Source organism: Camelus ferus, chromosome 4, assembly GCF_009834535.1.
Source record: "Camelus ferus isolate YT-003-E chromosome 4, BCGSAC_Cfer_1.0, whole genome shotgun sequence".
Taxonomy (NCBI): Eukaryota; Metazoa; Chordata; class Mammalia; order Artiodactyla; family Camelidae; genus Camelus; species Camelus ferus.
This window is the reverse complement of record NC_045699.1, coordinates 39,018,837-39,040,157: the sequence shown is the minus strand read 5'-3', so window position 1 is coordinate 39,040,157 and position 21,321 is coordinate 39,018,837. Positions and strand designations below refer to the sequence as shown.

Here is a 21,321-nt window from a genome sequence, read left to right as displayed (position 1 = left end):
GGAACTGCACATAAAAGCATGTGGATCTGTTTAAACCAGCAGATTCCCTGTTTCCTCATCTGCTTGTTTTTCAGTTTTATTTAAACAGTATGAGTTGGGTTTTCAACACTTGCACCCAAAAGAGTCCCATCTGTATCCCTTATGGGCCTCTCTCTATTTCAGTTTTATTTACCACAACTCCTTTTTACATAACTCACATTAGAGTCAAATTTAAAAGACTATGTTTTGATTTTTTGTATTAAAAAAATCATGCAAACCTCCGTATTGCATATGCCTTGTAAACCAAAGCTGTCCAACCAGGAGATGAGGAGTTTAGCTGGCTGATGTTGTGGTCAGTTGTCCCAGCCCTACAACCCTCACCAAGGCTCTCAGGAGAAAAGTGTGGCTTTCACTGTCCTCTCCGGGGAGAAGCAGATGCCACACTGACTCCTCCCGCTTTCTGTTTCCACTAGATCTCCACAGGTGAACACAAGAATCTGGAAAATCACAAGTGCTCCACTACAGAAACCCTCAGTCATCAGGGCATTGTCTTATTTTTCTTCGAACAGCCTTTTCATCTCCTTGGAGTCCTTATAGATCATATAATGCTTCGTATACCTTATTTTATTTATATATTCATGTTCATTATTAGGGTACTTGACATCACAGCAACACTGTGAGGTGGATGGAGCAGGTATTGAGGCCACCAACTTGAAAAACCAACAAATCAGGTTGGTTAATAAAAGGGAAAACCCTGGAGTTTCACCCAAATCTCCTGACTCTTAGTCTAATTTTCTTTTTGGTCTCATTTTCCTCCCAGGTTAACCCAAACTGAAGATTTATTGGCATGGATTGTTCCTTCTTGGTACATTTAGATGTAGAGACGTAATCTGTTGAAACTAGTGAGAATATTGCATGAGTAATTTCACTCTAAACTATGTGCAAATTTAACTTTGATAAAAATAAAAATTCATAGATACATACATACATATGCATCTTACAGCACACGTGAATGTCTATAAGCATTTATTTCTACCACCCCGGAAACCCAAGTTGGCTTCTTTGTCATTGAATCCAACTAGAATTAGCCAAGTAATTAAGTCCTGGGGTAGAGCGATGCCTGGAGATACTTCAGCCTCGGGGAAAGCCCAGACACTGTTTCACAGAACTTGAGCCGACAACAGAAACACCCCTCCCCGCCCAAGGGATGCTTCTGGGTCAGGACTTCCTCTGTTAACCGAAGAGTCAGACATGACTGGACGTTTTCCCAGCACACTACCCTGCTTCTCTGGATGACCTTTAAGGTTAAGACCTCTGGATAGAAACTCATGAAAGAGAGCAAGAAGGCAAACTCAGCTGCCTTGGGGCTCACAAAAATGCAGTTTTTCATTTCAAATAGACCCCGAAAATCCCAATGGCCAAATACAAGCCATTCCTAGTCTATGAGGTTAATGCAACAGACCCACCATCATCAGGCCAAGCACACGGAACTGCTTTTTCTCATGAAAGCTTCCCTGCTCATGAGAACTATGCAAGTGAGACTGGCTAGCAGAAGTCAGAGCTGAGCTTCTTGGGCGTGGAGAGCTGCCTGGCGCAGAGCTAGATGCCTCACAAAGAGACAACCTGGGACTCCCACATCCATTTACAGATGGCTAAGGATTTGACTAGGGGAGCACAGTCCACTCCAATACCCATCGGACAAGCCCCGTCCCCTATTTCTAATGCCATCCATAAGCACCCAGAATTCACTCTTCACTGTTCATCAACAATTTCAAGCATCCCACATCACTCCCAGGTCAAAACTAACCAGCAGAGTGAGAGGTCTTCAGGACATCGCTGAATAATGTGCTTCCTGCTAAAATATCTCTTCCCACTGATTTGGAAAATGCTTCTTCTAAACTTCCTCATACAAGCTACATTCAGAATTAAATGAAATCAAAACTCAAATATGATCTACAATAATGTATCCAGGTAAGATGCTTTATAAAATAACCACCCTTCAGATTTTTTTGGTCCGTTTCTTCCATCTCCAGTGAGTTTATCCTGTATTATTTAATAGGCTACAACCAAGATCAACCAGAGAGAAGGGCGCTGCCATGGGAAATCAGCCAGAATTGTTTAGAATCCAATGGAAAAGTATTTTTAAACAATTTCAAATTGTTAGTTGAAATGGAAAACCAGTTTCCCTGTCTACGAAGCACTGATTTTGTTCTTCTTCCTCAGTCATCGAAAATGTGTTTTCCTGATCTTCAGTGTGTTGCATCTTCCATTATAAAACTGTCTTCCTTTCTCCATATCTAAATAAAGTCTAAATCTCACTTATTTCAGATTCAAATCCAACAAACCTTCCACCGCAAGCTTAACTATGTGCTGAGCAATGCAGAGTCAACTCCCTCTATTACCAAGAGATTTACCATTTTACAGATGAAGGAACAGGGGGCTCCATTAAGTTCAGTGACTTTCCTGCTTTCATAGGCCTTGCAAGTGGCACCTGCAGAGTTTCCAAGCCTCTTTCAATGGGCACTCCAGGTGAAACACTTCCCCAGTATTGCCTGCAGCTGGCTTTATCTTTCTGGCATCTCGCTCAAGACAAATTACAAGGTTGGGGGTGGGGTTGCTCCTGGCAATCTCAATTTGGAATCAAGGATTATAAACCCAGAAGGATAAATACTACTACTGCACATCGCAAACAAGCTTCCCTGGGGACCTTCTCCCTGGGTTCAAATGACCAGAAGTTAATTTCTCCTGGTTTGTAGATTTTGTCCAAATGAAAGCTCACAATTAACATCATGTCAGGTCTTCTTCCTTTATTTCGTGTCTTTTCCATCTTCTAACCACGACACTGCTAACTCAAGGGTCAGAGCATCCAAAAAGGATGAGTGACGGAGAAGTAGCTTCTTCTCCCATCCTCGTGCAGGTCAACAGGCAAACATACCTACCCTTAGCCCGCCCAGCAGTGCTGCTCATACTAGATACTAAAAGGGCCTGGAGTCAGGGCTTAAAGGGAAGAAAGGCAGAGCTTTCTAGAGCTGATACTAATGCCAAACAAAATATGATATATGCTGACATGACAACTACTCTACTAATAATTAAGGCATCATTTCAGAATTTCAAGGTATAACCATTCACAAAATATAAACATTATGTGAAAACCTACTAAAACCATCATTATCTCTATGACCAAAGGCGAGAAAACCCTCATTAGTGTTCCCTTCCAGGAAGTCAAGCCTGTCCTTTGTGCCTGTTTGTTTGCTTACTTGCTCTTGTGTCACTCTGACCATCCTGTCTTTCGTGAACACGAGAGGCACGCCTATGCCTTTCTGTAGAAGTCTGCAGAGCAGAAATTTTACCTCTGGTGGCTTTTAAATGCTAAGATGCTATACAATACATTACACTGAAATTCTGGATAGATATTCTAAACTTCACCTTTACTTTATCACATAAAATATTATACTGAAGGTACCAAAAAGATGACCAGGATATTACATGACTTTAGAAATAATAACAGGTCTCAGTTCCAATTTGTGACACAGGAGGTGGGATCCCAGGCCCATGAGTAAAAACAGGAGAGCATTCCAGAGACATTCACAAATGAGTTACTGCCCTCAACTGAACCACAGCTGGTTTACTGATAGAAAGAAAGAAAGGACAGTCCTTACAATGCAATGATATTGCATGTGTGAACTCAATTTGCCACCTCCACGACTTAGCTTGGGGTTACGCTCCTTTGATCTACAGAGGAAATGTTTTACACTGTAAGAAGAGCTTGATCTTTTTACACTGGCTATGGCATCAGCTCAAGGGGTCCCCTGTAACCTCTGTAAGCACTCAACTTCCTCATTGGCATTGTAAAAACCGCAATAAATCGTGTTTGGTGTTATTTGTATGCAAGCTGTCTTACCATTACTTTTAAAATGAAAATCCATGAGGGAGAGGTATATAGCTCAGTGGTAGAGTGCGTGCCTAGCATGCACAAGGTCCCGGGTTCAATACCCAGTATCTCCGTTAGAAATAAACAAATAAAAACCTAGTTACTTCCTCCCCACCAATAAACAAATAAATGAAAATCCATGGCTCTTTGTTAGAAGGCCCATTGTAAAAAGTCAGGAAAGGCTGCAAGATACCGTAATGTTTGCTTGTTCAAAAGTGGGTTCTGTGATAATCGCTTCTTCCCCACTCTGCCAGGTTTCCAAAATTTCTAAGTTCTATTTAATGAGTGCATTTAGATATAGATCTTCCTGCTTTTGCAATTTGTGAAGCTTCTTAGGTTCAAGAAGTCCAGGCCTGTTTGAACTAAGTATCTGTGAATTCAGACTGGATGTTTACTTCTAGTCTACTGAGCACTACATCAGAATTCAGGGAAATGGGGGTTTACTTTCTTCCTCCTTCCCCCTCATCCTCAAAGGCAGGATTCATGCAGGAGTAAGTAGGCCTGGACCAGTCAGCCCTCAGCCTGAATGATGCCCTTGCCACAGTCTAGCTGGGTGACCCTGGGGCCAGTCAACCGCCCCAGAGTCTTGGTTTCCTCTTTGCTGTATGTGAAGCTCTTTGCTGTATGTGAAGTCATATCTGCCAAAAATGGTCATTCCATGTATTATGAAGTAAGTGCATGGTCAACTAACTATTCTTCCAACAGGCCTGTTGTATGAGAGATGCTCAGTGTTAGCTGAACCTGACAGACGCATCTGGAAAGATTATTAACACGACTACTTTCATTGTTAGCTTTCCCAGTTACACTCCCGGGTCACATGCAGCACCCAACTTTAAGCGCACGTAAAAAGAGAACAGACTCAATGTTTTCTTCCAGCAGAGTCCTAACAAGCCATTAGAATGGAACTCTCCTGAAGATAATAGCCACTCAGGCAAGAAAATCTGGCTGGCTGTCTCTTCCCTTCCTTCCTGGTACGTGTGTTGGGCTGGTAGGGGAGGGGAATACCGACCACGCCTGTTGCCCTGGTCTCAGTCCTCCACAGGACTGGCTTCTCCAGAGCATGTCCTCCCTCTGGACCCTCAAAGCACGACAAGATCTCACACTCCCGCTCCTCCCAAGCCCCCAACGCTCCCTAGCTCCATCTAGAAGTGCCAACAGCAGCTCTCCTCGGTCTTCAGTGCCCCATCACCAGGCAGCCAAGGGTCCCTGTGCTGGAACACGTGTTCCTGGCCACAGAATGCAATAGCATCAGAAACCATCTGTGCTCTCCTGCTCCAGTGGCACCAGCCGGCACCTTTCCTCTCTCCATCCTGGCAGGGCATGCAGGGCTCGTGCAGCCGGAGCAGTTCCACCAGTGTGTCTGCAACCGAGGGCGCCCCTAATCATCCTTGCCTCCCTCCCCAGTAGAGTTTCGCCAAGGTCTAGCCAGGGCACCCCCTCCTCGGGCCAAGGGGGAGAAGCGAGTGGGAGGAGTGTAAGGATGGGGAGGGGGTGCACTTTACATACTTAGTCCTCTCCAACCCATTTCTTGCAGGAAACAGAGCGAGGAAGCCAAGACTATTTACCCTGGAGGCAGCTCCAAATCTGCTGGGTTCCCAATCACCCTCATAAAACCCTTCAATTCACCGTCCCCCAGCAGGGCACCTCTGCCAAAAGCCCACAGCACCCCGCAAAAACCCCGAGCCCCGCTGCCGGGCCCAACTCTCCCCCACGGCGCCGCCTCCGGGCCCCGCACATCCATCCCGGAGGGAAGACTCGCTGTTTCTACAGCAGAACGGGTCAGTGGTCTCAGAAGTTTCCCACCTTCCCCTAGGACTCCGCGCTGGGAGCCCTCAAGAGGATCCTGCTAAAGAGGCGAAGAAGCCTGGAGGTCTCCCCCCAAAACCTTTGCTCACGTCGGGTCCGGCCCCCTCTTCCCGCCCAGCTCCAGTCCCTGCGCCTCCTGCGCCGCCAGTGCCCAGCGGTCCTCTCGCCCTTGGAAGAGGAAACTTCTCTCTGGGCTAAATTAAGGTCCGAGTAGGAAAGGCTTTCCCTTCCCCGCCTCCTCCTTACTCCTGCTCTCAGAAACCACAGGGAGCCGGCATCAGGGGCGCGCCTGCCCTCTACCCCGAAAAGAGCCCAGGCTACCAGTGCTCCCCGACTTTCCACGTCAAAAGGTCCGATCGGCTCTGAAACCACCACGGGAGTATGTACACTTGTGATTCTTCCAGAGACCCTACTTGTCCCTCGTGGCTTGCAAGAAACGAGTAAACAAAACACAAACCCCAGCAACTTGGGGGAGTGAGTGAGTGTGTATGTGTGTGTGTGTGAGAGAACGCAAGAGAGAGAGAACCGCTCAAGAGTTAGGGCAACAGCTGCAGGAGCACATCTGGAAGAGGGGGAGGGGGACTGACGAGGAGGGGACAAGCGCGAGGTCGTGGGGGACTCCCCCCGGCCCCCTTCGCAACTTCAGGGCCGAGAGCCCGGCCAGCCAGTGGTTACCTGTCCTATGTTGATGAATCCGTACTTGCTGGCTATGCGGTTGGCCTCCGGGAAGCCGCCGGCGATTTTGACTGCCCAGTGGTTGGTGTAGACGCGCGTCCTGCACACGGGAAGCAGGCAACCCCAGAGCAGCGCCAGCACGCACAGCAGGTCCAGCCGTCCGGGGCAGAAGCAGCGGCTCCCCCAGCCCATGGCCCCGGCGCTTCGCTGCTCGCTTGTTCGCTCGCTTGCTCGCTCCGCGCACTAAGCTGCGCGCACAACTAACTTCTCCGGCCTGGGCCGCCCCGGCGCGCAGCCCCCGGCCGCCGCGGCTCGCAGCCCTGGGCTATCGGCAGGAGGCGGCGAGCCCCGGCAGGGAGCAGAGCAGCGAGCCTCGCGCCGACTGCTAGACCATCCCTGGGGCTCCGAGGACCTGTGCTCCCAGCTTTCCGGCCCGCGGGGCGGTCGGCCGGCGCTTCCCGGCTCCGGCGCAGGAGGCGGCTGAGTGGGGCGGGCGTTCTCCCGCAGTTAGGTCTCGCCGGGCTCGGCTCCCGGACTCTTCGACTCGCCCTAGCTCCTCCCGGGGCCCCCGCGCGCGGCGGAGGCGGCGGTGCAGGCAGCGGCCGGGCGCCCCCTCTGCTGGCCCGGGCTTCGAGCGCGCTCTAGCTCGCTCCCCGCGCTCCCTCCGGCTCCGAGCTGCGCGCCGGGAGTGTAAGTGGCAATGGCAGCAGCGCCTGCTCTGCATAAATGACTCCCCCCGCCCCCCTTAACACCCCTCCTTTCCCACATCCCCCTCCTTCTCTCCCTCCTCCGCCCGCCCGAAAGCGGCCACGGCCAGGCGCCAACCAGGTCCTAGCGCCGCTGGGTTCTTCCGGCTGTAACCTCCAGGGTCCTGAGTAGCAAAAGAGAGTTTTTTTTAAAGGGCTGGGAGGAGAGTTCTGATGTGGAGGTTTTACCCTCTTCTCTCTCCTCCCTCCTTGGATTTGTATCAATTTACCACTACTTCCCGAAAGACTGAAGAGATTTACAAGCTGGTTCGGTCAAGCGCCCCGAAGATCCATTCATCCCAGCTCTGTACCTCCTTAAACAACTAAGTATTTAAGGAGGTCACTTGCGTGTCAACTGCCGAACAAATAACCCGAGATTTTCACTTCGTTAATTCTTCATGCTTTTCAGCAACTGTTTATTTTACACATTCTGCTCCTGGGAGAAGCTACCACACAGGACCGTAAGGCGCATCGACTCTTGCAAAAGCCAACCACGGCGACTCCAAAGCCGAGTCTGTTGCCTACTGACTTTCGAAATCCGTGCATCCAATACTAGGCAACGCCACCCCACCGGAGAGTAAAATTCCAGTCGCGGAACTGAGGAGAGTCGTTTCTGTGAATATTTGGTATGAAAGCGGATGGAGATGTTGAGCCGAGGGAATGACTTCATTCATTTGTTCCACTGAATCTGATGAGGGCTTCTTTTTCTCCATCAAGGGAAAAGTTTTCTCACTTTCCCAAGCATGGCCCTGTAACACTGAGAGACTTCGATATAAAAAGCACCACAGAAGAGAGGTTCGAATGAAATAAAAGTGTGGCTGCGCCGCCTTCATTACTGTATCTTGCACTGACAGCAGTAGGCTGGGGGAGCTGGGGGGGGGGGCATCCTGCTGAACAACCTCCCCGCCTTTTCTGGCACAGGATGACTTCTTGTGAAAAGAAAATGTACCCTTTATGAAATAATTCAACTGATCTTAAAAGTATTCCCTGTATCCCTAGCCCCCTCCCCCCTTTACCCTCCTCTTTCCCCATCCCCCATTCCCTTTCTTCCTAAGTGGCTGAAAGTATTTGAGGATAATTAATCCATCACATTTCTAGCTTTGGGTTCTTTTTATCCGCCTAGGGCTTCACTTTTCTCCCTTCTCCCCTCAGCTGAACCATATCTGCAAATTCAAAATACATAAATGTAAAGTTTATAGAATTCATAAAGTTAAGTTCATAACTCATGAAAGTATCATCTTACGACATTTTACACATCATATAAGGTATGTCATGAAAATAAACCCACCAAATAACTTTATCCCCACATTACTGACGAAGACGTGGAAGATCAGGAGAACTAAATCTTTTGCAGGAGGGCATGTATTTTACCCATTTATTTATTTAACTGATTCAACACATTTCTTTTTGTTGCAGGAAAATGGGGCGTGAGACGATGGTCGTGTCCCAGGTCCCAGGTGAGTCCCTGGGATGTGCCCTGCCAAGTGAGGGTCCTTGGCTTTGGGCAGGAAAGAATTCGAGAGTGAGCCACAGTAGGGTGAATGTAGATTTATTCAGGGAGATACGCAATCCATAGACAGAGTGTGGGCCTCCAAGGGTGAGAGAGAAAAAGAGAGAGAGAGGCTTAGAAGATACACATTTCATAGGCAGAATGCAGGCCATCTCAAAAGGGGAAGGGCAGTGCCAGCGCATGAGGGTCATTTAGGAAAGTGAGACGGGCCAAGAGGTGTAGGCGTGGTTATTTTTTATGGGCTCAGTAACTTCATATGCTAACAGGTGGGAGAATTATTCCAACTACTTTGGGGGAGGGGTGGGGATTCCCAGAAATTGGGCCACTGCCCACTTTTTGGCCCTTATGGTCAGCCTCAGAACTGTCATGGCACCTGTGGGAGTGCCATTTAGCATGCTGATGTATTACAATGAGCATATAACGTATCTCACAGTCTACTGGGAGTTGAATATTCCACTATGTTGGGCCTCGTCAGATGTTAACCAGTTCATGTCCCATCCTCAATTGCTGTGTCATTCTTTTAATGGCTGTACCCTGTCCCCTTCCCTCGTCTCATTTTGAGCACCTAGAATGTGCCAGGCATTTTGCTAGGTGCTGGAGAAAGGAAGCGGGGGAGGAGGGAGAGGTACAAAGGACTAGTAGAATTCAGACCCTCCAAATAACTCTAAATGTGGTTTACTGTTGTTTTCATTGCTGTTATTTCTAGGTGATGGAGCACAAGCTCTATGCTTGGCTTTAGAGTGTGGTGCAGCCTCACTACTGGACCCTCTGTACATTCCCTCCTCAACCTGGAGTCCAGAAAGTTTACAACCTATTAGATCACTGTTTATTGCCACCCCAGCCACCTGCATCTATCCATAGGGACACTGGACTATTCCTCTAGAAGCTGATGGGTTTCACTCGGAATAGGAAGAGCTCAGTCAACACCCAGTTCTCAGCTCACACCAGTCTTTCTTTCCCTCAGAACTGACGACACATGCTGTCAGGTGGGAGGGAGAGCCTCTCTGAGGATGACCTATAGGAGGGTGGCCCCTGGGAAGCTTCTTCATGGGTGGAGTTTGCAACATGGCCTATAGGTTTCTCTGGGACTCTGGGGCCATAACTGTTTAGGACTGCAAAGGCAGCACAAACTACTTCTCATTGAAAGCCATGTTGCCTCTGGGCTTCAACTTCTGAATGATGTGAAGAGGAATCACTGCACTGGATCTCCTGAGGCCTGGAGGTTGTTTCCAAAGAGTGGCAAAATTACTCATTGATATTTTTTCTCTATGATGTCTTTTTCTTTCCACCAACACTCTTGCCTTCTGTGAGCATGCCCTGCTTGGCACACACACAGCATTCACTGCACCAAGCATGAGAGAGAATTGGAAAGTGAGGTAGGAAATGGGCAGACCACTTTTCTGCTTTGTAAACCAATCCCTGGGCCAGCATGTTGCTTACTCAAAGGGTATATTATTCCATTTGGACGCATATGTATTTAGAAGAGAAAAGCCTAGATCTGTTTTTAAAATGTCAAAAAGAGCTGGAACCCCCATTGATTTGTCAAATCAAACAGAGGAAAGTAGATTCGTTCATCTCGTCGTCCATCATTTTCCCAGTTATCTTCCTCTTCAATTATGTGTGTTTTCTCAGAGTGTGATTCTTTTTTCAATTTTATTTTTTATTGAAGTCTAGTTCATCTAAAATGTTAGTTTCTGGCATACAGCAAAGTGACTCAGTTATACATATTTTCAGATTCTTTTCCATTACATGTTATTACAAGAATTTGAATATAGCTCCCTGTGCTATACAGTAGGTCCTTGTTGTTTATCTATTTTATTTTTTTTTTAATTTCAGAGTAGTCTTTTTTTTAGGTGAAGTATAGTCACTTCACAATGTTGTGAAGAGTGTGATTCTTAAACCTCAATAATAGCAAAGAAGCCCCTCTCCTGTTGATGCACAAGCACATCCTGCTTCCTGCTTTGGGAGCTGCCTTAATGAACTCATTAGCTTCCTTGATTAGAGCCAGTTGGCCAGAATGAAGCTTCCAGATAAGGATCAATAGCTGCAGAAAAAAAAAAATCTTCTTTCATGACCTTAAGCTCTATTGGTTCTCACGCTCAGCCCTATTATCAATGCCTCAGTAGCCAAAAGAACAAGGAACTGACAGAACAGTAACGGCTGGTACAAAAGCATCACTAACAGTGGAAGAGAAGCTGAAATCCAAGTCTTCCCCCAAATGTTTCCTTTTCATATGTGAAGGTGTCGTTGCACGGTTTGACCCTCGACTCTCCCCCTGTAACGCACCATATGGCAGGAAATCAGGCAGTGTTAAGCTTTATTCTGTCTTAGCGTTAGCAACATATTACTTGATAATTAAGCCCAACTAGTGCTTGGCCTCTGTCAAGGATCCTCACAGATCTACCAGAAAAATCCAATGAAAGGCCATGAACAGAAATCCAGGCAATTTAGTAGGAGACGTGAATAAGAACTCCACAGGATTCATCTTAAAACTCTACAAATGGGAATTATTCTGGGAAGAGTTTGCTTAGGAAATACCTCATTTCTTCCTCTGCTACATCCTTTGTTGGAAAATGACCTGTAAGATCTCTCCTAACCTGAGATTCTGTGAATCAACGATAAATTGGTAAGGGACAGCTTGGAGCTGACCAAGGGGGTAAAAAATGCCCCTAGAAATTTTACTGTCCAGTAGCAGAGTCAGCAAATGTATGGGGATTCTAATCAGTTTTCTAGTATATCAAATTCAGAATCAGCAATGAAAATTTGTCAAATTTAATAATGATAATAATAATAAATGGTAGTAATAAAAGAACTAGCTTTATGCCTGGCACTGAGCCAAACACGTTTCAGGCCTTAATCGCATTCACAGACCATCAGAGCTGAAAGAGACCTTAGATATCATAAAATCTAACTTTATTTAAAAGAGAAGAAAACAGAGGCCACTAAAAAACTAATTTGGAAGATATTAATCCTATCGTGGAAAAATAAGTTAACAAATGGATGAATAACATAAATAAAACAAAGGAAGGGTTGCATGGACCAAAGATGATTGTGTGCTGTGAACCTAGGAGTAACGGTAATCTAATTTGCATCCCCTGGTTAATAAATTCAACCAGGAGAATGGAAATTTCACTTAACATTTCAGATTCTTTAGATGTTTAACCACCACTATTTAAAAATGTGACCTGTGATGCCTATGAGCCCAGGAAAAAAGATAATTCAGGGCCTGGTATTACCTCTACTGCATAGTATTTATAAAAATGGGATACCAATAGGTGACTAACAACCTGCAGATTTCAGGAAGCTTTAGCTCCTTCTTTGACCTGCTTGAAGTTGACTTTAATTGGCATAATTGGCCCTCATCTGTGGACATTTAAGCCCTACAAGGATGAGCCGTTTCTCAGAAAGCTTTCTGGTCAGAAACAAATGGTAAAGGTTGTGAATGACTTCCTTCAGATGTACATGAAAGAAGTGACACCAAGTCCTTGTCACCTTCTAGCTCCTATCCCTCATCCAGAGCAGTGTTCGTATCAGGATAGATATCCTGGATGGATCAGATGTCCCCCTCTCCCTACCTCAGTCTTTAATGTAGGGAAAAGCAGGTAGAGAAGGGGCGGGGAAAAAAAATCACAGCAATTGCTCAAGTCTCAGAGTTTAACCCACCAAAAGGAATGAACCCAATGACAGTGTCTTCAGCCTTCCCCAAAGAGTCAAGGCTTGCTCTGTTTGTAACGCCTCTGGACCTCTTTCTCCAAAACCTTTTATTGGTTCTTTTTACTCTCCAACCTCTCAGAGAGTCAGGGGTTAAATAACTACTAGCTCAACTTGATCTTGCTTATTAGGAAGACCGAGTTTATGGGCCCTTGGAATTAAACCTTTTTTAAGGTTTAGGCTGTGTAGCTCTGACTCAGTGACGCCAAATGATACGCTGTAATTTCACGCATATTCAGTATGGCTTTCACTTGTTTATCTGAAGCAAGATAAATTTTGATAAAATTATTTCACAAACACCTTGCGTGAGTACATCCTTTACGCTTATTACATTCCACCACTTCTGGAAACTGTGTATCTAGATCACTCATCACCCACCGTGTATGACATAACCCCATTCTGCCCATGGTGTACTCAGGATTTATTACACAACCATTACACGGCTATTGCTCCCTGCCAACATTCCCTAAACCCACTTCAGAATTTTGTAATGCGTGAAAACCAAAAAGGACTTTTTATTGTTGCCCTTAACCTTTAGATACATGGTAGAGGTATTTATCAGTAAGATACTCCAGAGCCAAACCTCACTGCCACAGCTTGCCCATGAGGAAAGGAGTTCAGTTTAGACGTTACGCTGGTGAGCAGCTACTCTTTACTGTTCTGCATGTAGAATGGCAGCAAAGTTCTATTTTCAGAAAGGTTATCCTCTACTTATAAATATCTCATTAATAAATTTTTATTTGTCTAAAGGCAGTGGAAATACAATTCAACAGGAAGCTTTTTCAGGGCTTTCCAATTTTTAAAAAGTGTCAGATTTCCTCTGGCTTTTTATTTCCAAGTTTCCCATGATGGCTCAAAACCAGACCCTGCATAAAGAAAAAACGGACTCCAATTTGAACTCTGGCAGCACTATTCTTTTAAGTCTGATGACTCTGTTGCCTTCTCCACCCCAAAATATCAAGAACTAAGGGTCCCCTAAATCACTGGAAACATTGGGCAGGCTTCTCCAGTTTTCTCCAAGTGTGAACAGGGAAACCTGATTCACAGATGTGCTAAGTAAGACTCTAACATAAATTGGTTGTACAAATGCTAAATACTGCCTTCTGTAAGTGAAGATGAGACCAAGTTTTATGAAAATACTGTGCATCATAACTAGAGCTTGGATGAGGAAGACACCTTTCTCGAGTACTGCTGTTCATTAATCTAAAAAATAATTAGAGCATTGTTTTGAGATCTGGTAGCATATCGAACTGTGAGAGGTGAGCATAGGTTGAATCCTGCGCAGAAAGAACAGGCAATATATTTGGTATCATTAATCATTTCTTATTCTAGTCTTTGTCATACGTTTGTGTGTGTGTCCATGCAGATACAAGTTGGAAAATTCATAGGATATTTGCATGTTGACATTTTGGCAGCAAAATGAAAAATGAAAAGAATTTTGCAGAAAATGTCAGCAATGCAAAAGTTAGTGACATTCTATAAGACTGGGCTAAGCATCATTAGAAAAAAAAATCTTAAGGGATGGTGGAAGTTAAGATTTCTAGGCTTAAAGGAGCTGGTCTGGATGTTAGATGAAAAGCTTACAGGTAAAAAGCCGATCACCTAAAGGTCAGTGAAATATTCAAGGCCACATCATTGGCTGGATGAACGAACTGCATCCACATGGAACTGATTTTGCATTTAATACCCTGGACACTTTGGAAAACACTTTTTCCATCCAACTGTGGAGTATGGGGGTGAGCTCTGGGCTTAGCAGATGGAGTCTCATGATTTGAAAGATGCGAGGTTCCAGAAGTGGTTCAGTTACGTGCGGAAACTAATGACTCTGAAACAAATTATCTAATCAATATTCTATTATCCAATAGCCCCTTTACCTCCATTGGGCCTGAAACGCTGCAATTTCTCCTGTGTTAGTCACGCCTTCTGTATGTTTAATGATAAACCCTCTGCCAAATGGAGTCTAGGCCGGAACAGGCCCTTTCCTTTCTACAGATTCAAAGTAAAATTCCCTGAAAACATATGGATCAAAGGAAAAGACTGGCAAGTCTCTACAGCAAGGGTGAAAGTAAACCCTGTCACATCGATTGGATAAATAATGACCCAGAGTGGTCTCAATGACTGTTATTGATAGAACACTTACAGAGCATTTCTTTAGACTTTTCAAAGTACTTTCAGGTTATTACCATGCTTCTCCCTCAGAGTGATGCACCAAATGAGTGGAGACATTGTCATTATTTTAACACTGTCACAGCCATCACCGTCACTTTACAGATTCGGAAAGAAGGTGCTGAAATGGTGTTTCCCGCCGCACACAGCTAGGGAGTGATACGAGCTGGACCAGAACTCAGGTTTTCTGAGTCTTGTATTTGTGCTGATTCCACCATCCCAGACTTAAAGCCAAGTCTCTACAAAGATAAGCCCTGGGAAACAGACTTCTGTCCTACCCCTGGGCATTTACCTGTCACTCACTTGGAAAGTTCTTGTGTTGTTAGCCGAAGGAGAGAGACTGGAGAATTCAAAGCTAAGGGCCTTCCTTCAGCGGTTCCCTAGCCGTCGAGGACCAGCCACTTCTTCCCCCCAACTCCCATCTCTCTTCATCTCCAAGCCCAGTCATTTCTCAGCTCTGCCCCACATGTCTATCCAAATCAACACTACCCTAGAAGTTTCTAGGAAGGAAGCAGCTGTGTGATTCATTGTGTCCAAAGGGTTTTTTCTCCTTTTCTGACTGAATTCAGAGGTTTTCTTTTCATTTGCTAAGTTTCCAGGTCCGACACACTATGGCTGTGATTAATTATTGCAATGCGCCCATTATGATGAAATTTCACTAGTTTTATGAGAAGTAGTTGTAAAGTCTTGTTGGAATTCACTATAATGTACACTCTTGTAAAGAATCTCATCTGAAGGATCTCAGTAACATCCTTATTTTAGAGGTGAATTTGGCTATCAGAGCTGTTCTTATTTGATGGCCAAAGGTGCATTTTTAAAATTGGACCTTCTCCTTACATCAATTATACCCCAAAAGAGCTATTTTTCTCCCACCACACACACATACACGCCACATACAATTATTAGCAGAACTCTGAGAACAACATAAAAAGATTCACATAAAAATACATGGGTAAGTAGCAGATGCAACAAGTAAGATTCATCACAGGAGAGGCAGCATTAGCTGAATCTCCTTCCCTTCATAGCAAATTTAATGTGTTTACCCTATGTTATCCCCATTTTTCTTCCCGTATCTCCCTTGTTCTAAGTTTCCAACCAGTTTGTCTGTTCATCACATGTTGTCTTTCATCACCCTGATCTTCATAAATAATAAATGCTAGCAAATATTTAGAATAATCTGAAAAAAGGAAATATACAATAATATTTCCATTGCTGAAACAACAATTTTCATATTTATGTACTCTCTCCTAGTATTGGTCTGAAAACAACCACATCTTTCTTAAGTTATAAACATAACACACATACACTTTTATATTCTGCATTTTTCACATAATATATACTATAAATATGTCTCCATAGTCTTTGTAATTATCATTTTAATGACTATACTCCATTGGGTTGATGTATCATAATTTACTAAACTCCACAGTAAGACATTTAAACTGTTTCCAATTTTTCATTGTAGTAAATAATATTGCAGAGAATATCCTCATGAATAAAGGCTGTGTGTGTTTTAGATTTGTTCTTCCTTAGGTGAATTAATATCTTTTGGGTCTCTCGTGCTCCAAAAATCAGAGAACGGTTTGCAGCCTCAAACTCTAGAGGGACCAGGTACATAATTTAAACAAGAGAAATGGGCCAATAAATATAGTGGATGAATCAGCTCTTATCTCAACTCTGATAACATTCTCCAGGTCTATTACCCTGACTACCAGTATTGCTGCATCCATCTATCCATCCGTCCATCAGTCCATCCATCCATCCCTCTGTCAGTCAATACTGGTGTTAAAGACAACAGTCCAAAATGGAGTTGCTTATGCTAAGCCCCACATCAACAAACAGAGACTTCATTTAATTAGATTTGGCTCTATCAGAAGTGGAATCTTAAACCTACCAATCAGGGCTCAACTAATGAGCACTGGTTAGGCAATCTGCCTGATAAACCTCTGCCATCCCCTCTGCTTTTCCTATCTAGTATAACTTCCTCATTCCTGATTCTTTCTGCCTATAAATGTCTTTCATTTTATACAGCTCATCAGAGCTCCTTTTAATCTGCTACACTGGATGTTTCCTGATTTCATGAATTGTTGAATAAACCCAACAAGATCTTTAAAATTTGCTCAGTTGAATTTTATTTTGTTAACCCTGGGCAAAGTGCTATGATCAATAACTAACACAGAAATCACAATTTTATAAAGATTTAAGCCATCTGGTGAAACCCTTGAATTGTCATATTGTTATTTGTCTAATTGCCAATGCTAAGTGCTGGCACTAAGGGAGAAGGTGAGGGGATAAGCACACTGCTGGAGTGCTCTAGACAATTTCATGGAGAAAACAGAGCTTGAGATAAATTTTAAAAGATAGGTTGGGGGTTGGGTTTGAGTCAAATGAAAATATATGATTTTAATATTTGGTACACATCTCAGAGCCATTTATAGAGATCTTAAGATCTTAAGAATTTTTTAAATAACTAACCAAAGTTCTCTAACTCCTCCGGTTGAAAAGTACCAAGGAATTCATCTTCAACCAATGGGAATCTTTATGACTCTATGTTTTCCCTTAAGCTTAAAAGTCAATTTCTGAGTAAAGTATGAGGGTTTGAGCTCTTGATTGGATTAGGGGAAAGTGCTCTGTTCTCTGAGACATTTAAAATCCATTCAAAATAATCTCCTAGTCTTCAATATATGGAGAAAACCAGGCCTGGGCAGGAAAATGGAATACCATTAACCTTCCCCGCAAAGGTTGCCAATCTGCCAACAGGAATCCCAAAACGCAGTTTTTGGCTTCTCCAGTAACCAGAGAACAGGGGCTTGTTTTCAATAAGCCCAGCACCCTAAATGATGCTTGATGGGTCAATACAGTAATTTAAACTTTACTTGAAACTCTACAATCTAATCAATAATACCAGGGGCCTTACTCAAATGAGACAATCAACAGAAATCGCCAATTTCCTGTTTTAACAAAGAATGAATGGCTATTTCCCCTATCCCCTTCAGGTCTCATTCATGTGGGGTTTTCTCTTTAAGTAGCAGCTGCATGAAAGGTTTCAAGTATTTTCTCTAAGAACGTCAATTTCTTTCCTTTCACCCTTCCTCCTTTTCTGTTTAAAGTCTTTAATACTTCCTGTCTGCAACTTTAATTATTTAATTTCTTCACTGCATTATTTAAAGAAATGACAGTTTTAAGGATGCAGTATGCATGAAGGAAGTATGACTCCATGCAAAATTGAAGACAACTATGTAATACCGCACTGCAGTGGACTATTCAGTACAGGATATTTTGTGATCCCTAATTACCCTTTTCCTTAATGTATCCTCTTGCAAATATGGACTAAATGACCATTTTGCTTTCTGTGTCAGATAAATATCAGCGAAGAAAAAACCTTCAGCAGCTAGAGGAAAGGCAATGAAAGTAAAGGCATTTAGAAATGGGTCAAGATAAAGACAAGACCAGAAATGCTTATCACAGCATTAAATAAAATGGAATAATATAGTAGCATTGGAACACAAGTACAGTTTGTGAAAAGGCATGGTTTGCTTATATTACATGACACATTCTTCAACCCAAAATTTAATTTCCTCAAAGCTAGGGACAGATGGACTTAAAAATAGTCTTTTTTCAATTGGATGAGTATAAGTTTATTGCAGAAGACAATAAAATAAAAATACTTTCGTAACTTCCCTGAACCCCTCTACCTTCTAATCACTATCTGGGCTTTTTTTCTATCCCCTCCCCACCCACCTCTCTATTATTATGTATTAGGGAAGTTATATATGTGTATATGTATAATGTACACACATACATATATGTAGTTAACCCTAATTTAATACTTTAGTTATTTTCACTTACATAATTCAAATATACTCTATTTCCCCATGAAAAATTTTTTTAATTTATTTATTTTTATTTATTTATTATTTCAAAAAAGTTGGTGGGGGAGGTAATTATGTTTATTTATTTTTAATGAAGTTACTGGGGTTTGAACCCAGGGCCTTGTACATGCGAGGCATGTACTCTACCACTGAGCTATATTCTCTTCCCACCCCATTTACTTTGAAAATGTCTTTTCATGACTACAAGAGAGTCTATCACATGGATGTATTAACTCACACACACATTGTATATATACCCATACATAACCATTATTCTATTGTGGACAAAATAAACCATTTCCAGCTGGGAGTGTATGTATATTACAGATGGTACTGTATTGACATCTGTATAGAGATACACCTTCTTGGTCAAAAGCTATCAGGGTTAAATGATTTTCACAGAGCAAGCTTCATAGTCTCAAACTGACTTATGATCTAACCTGACTCTACATGGAAGATGTAAAATATCAACAACTCTTTAATGAAGGTATGTGGCATAGTGTTAATGCTGTGGACCCCCAGGGTTTAAACACCAGATTTACCACTTGCAAGATCTTGGAAAAATTTCTGTTTGTATCTTTATCTGCAAAATGGGTATAATTCTAGGACCTACTTCATAAATCTATAGTGAATATTAAAATAATTTATGAAGAGGGATTTAGTACGTGACTCCACATAGCTTCTTAATAAGAACTCACAGTGAATATCATGAATAGTCTACACAGTGCCGTATACCAAAATACCTCTGAATACCATCATGTGGTACCCCGATTTCTCCCTGCAAACATTTTAACAGTTTATCACTGGAGCACATATTGAGGAAAGAACAACTCAGGTGTCAGAGACTCTAGTTCATTGATTTTGTTAGTATGCCAGCTGTTATTTATCTACTCTTCCATGTGACACTGCAAATACTCAAATTCAATAGACCCACTGGGTAATGTTACAGTGAAACGACGGCACTGGGTCTCCCACTGTAGATCATGCCTTCTGACTCGCCCAGCTCCTTGTACATCCCCTCCCATGCCGTGCCTATTGAGAATTTTTCTCCGTGGGCTAGGGGAATCTGTTGACTAAAATAAAACACAAAACGTGAGACTTGTGAGTTAAGTCATATTTGGGGACAAAATGAGGACTAATGCCTGGGAGACAGCATTTCAGATAGCTCTGAGGAACTGCTCCAAAAAGGTGGGGAGGGGGGTCTCAGCATTATATATGATTTTAGTGAAGAGAGGTTACATGTGATCAAGCATACATTTAGGCAGAGGCTTGCGGCTAGTCACGAGGAGCAGATGTCACCATTAATGATTTTAGCGTTTTTCTAGATATGAGGAGATGCAAGAATTAGGGCTCATAAAATCTAGCTGAAGGCCTGTTCTGCAAGTTTTCCCCAGAGCACAGCTGACCTCTACCTTGAACTCCTTTCAGTATGTGATGAAGGTCAGTGGCTGCAGTGGCTCATGATTTACTCCAAGCAGAGGTAGATGGTAAATGCCAACACGATTCCCTCCTTATAGACACAAATGGCATGTGCCAATTTTTAGCTGGCAGATCCAAGGTAAAAATGCAGGTGCAGGCTCTCAAAGAGGTCATAGATGAGTAGACCTGCTCTCATTTTGTCTTGATTTCTTTTGGAGGTTCAGTCTGGAATAAGAATGGCTGACTGTGGCCAAGTGTCCGAGTGACGGTAAACTCGAGAAAGCTAATTGGATGGAGCCATTTCAGAAGATGGCACACAGGCACTGAACATGCTGCAGAAGCAAGGAGTTTCATAGGGTCCTTCCACTGCCTAGAACTTCCTTCAACCTCCATGCCACCATTTGGTGATAAACCTTCAAAAATTCACTCAAGAAATTGGCCAAAAGCCTTTCCCGAAGATTGTGCCTTTCTTGCCCACAAAAGTCACAAACTGCACTGTAGCCAATTTACGCTTCTCTTCTGCCTCCCCTCCAAATACCTACACACACACACACACATGCATGCACACACACACCACACAAAGAACTTAAAACTCCTAAAGGCAAATACCATCTCCAATTCTATTTCTATTCTAAGTAATAAGCATGTATTAAGTGCCCAGTATCTATCTGTTGAATGAGTAATTCCATAGTCTTCCATTTCTGATATAGACTGATGGCTAACATCAATTCCAGGAGACGTGCTAATAAATTAGTAATATTGACAGGGATTAAAAAACCATGCCTCTTCAGAAATATTTGGGAATAGAATGACATAGCTGGGATTTGCCTAAGAACAGTGCAGTTTTTTGAGGGGCAGGTGGAGGGAGAAAGGGTGGCGGTAGAAATGATAGGTATTGATGAAAAAATATTGGCCACAATATTGACAATTGTTGAAGACAGGTGATGAATAAGAGTCAAATATACTATTCTCTCTACATTTCTATTTGAAAATTTCTATTTATATATTTGAAAGTTCTCATAATAAAAAAGTAAACTTACATACACACAAACACAAAACACATAAAAGCATATCCTAAGAGCAGGGACACTATGATGCTAGTATCTTAGGGAAGGGCATACGTACATTGATGGAATTTTTGTTTTTACACACATGACTGTTCTGTCTTGGAGGATATGACTTGAACGAGGTGCACGTATAGTTTGTGTTGCTAAGGAAGGCAACTACCACTATACTTGGCCAAAATCAGTGGGATTACAAGAGCTAGGTAGATAAAAGTCTCCTTTATACAAGGACCCAAAGGCAGACATTGAACCAAAAATAAGAAGAGAAACTACGAGCTAGAGAAAGAAAAAGAAACAAACTATAAGCTTCAAATGTTTAAAATCTAGCCAATAAAACTCATCTGCAAAGTCCTAGGAGATGGCAGCCTGACTGAGGTGTACTGTGTGTTTTTGTTGGCTGATTCATTCCCCTAAACACATTAGACATCTCTAATTAATCCCT

At 43.1% G+C, this 21,321-nt stretch overlaps 1 protein-coding gene across 5 annotated transcripts in view; it reads right to left on the bottom strand.

Moving 5' to 3' along the window:
• Positions 1 to 6,583, bottom strand: part of PCSK5 (proprotein convertase subtilisin/kexin type 5) — a 413,713-nt gene extending 407,130 nt beyond the window's left edge. For all 5 annotated transcript variants that reach the window (XM_032477865.1, XM_014562872.2, XM_032477866.1 and 2 more), the window contains exon 1: positions 6,392 to 6,583. In XM_032477865.1, the coding sequence (XP_032333756.1) occupies positions 6,392 to 6,583 (192 nt within the window). The remainder of the gene's footprint in view (positions 1 to 6,391) is intronic.
• Positions 6,584 to 21,321: the final 14,738 nt, after the last annotated feature.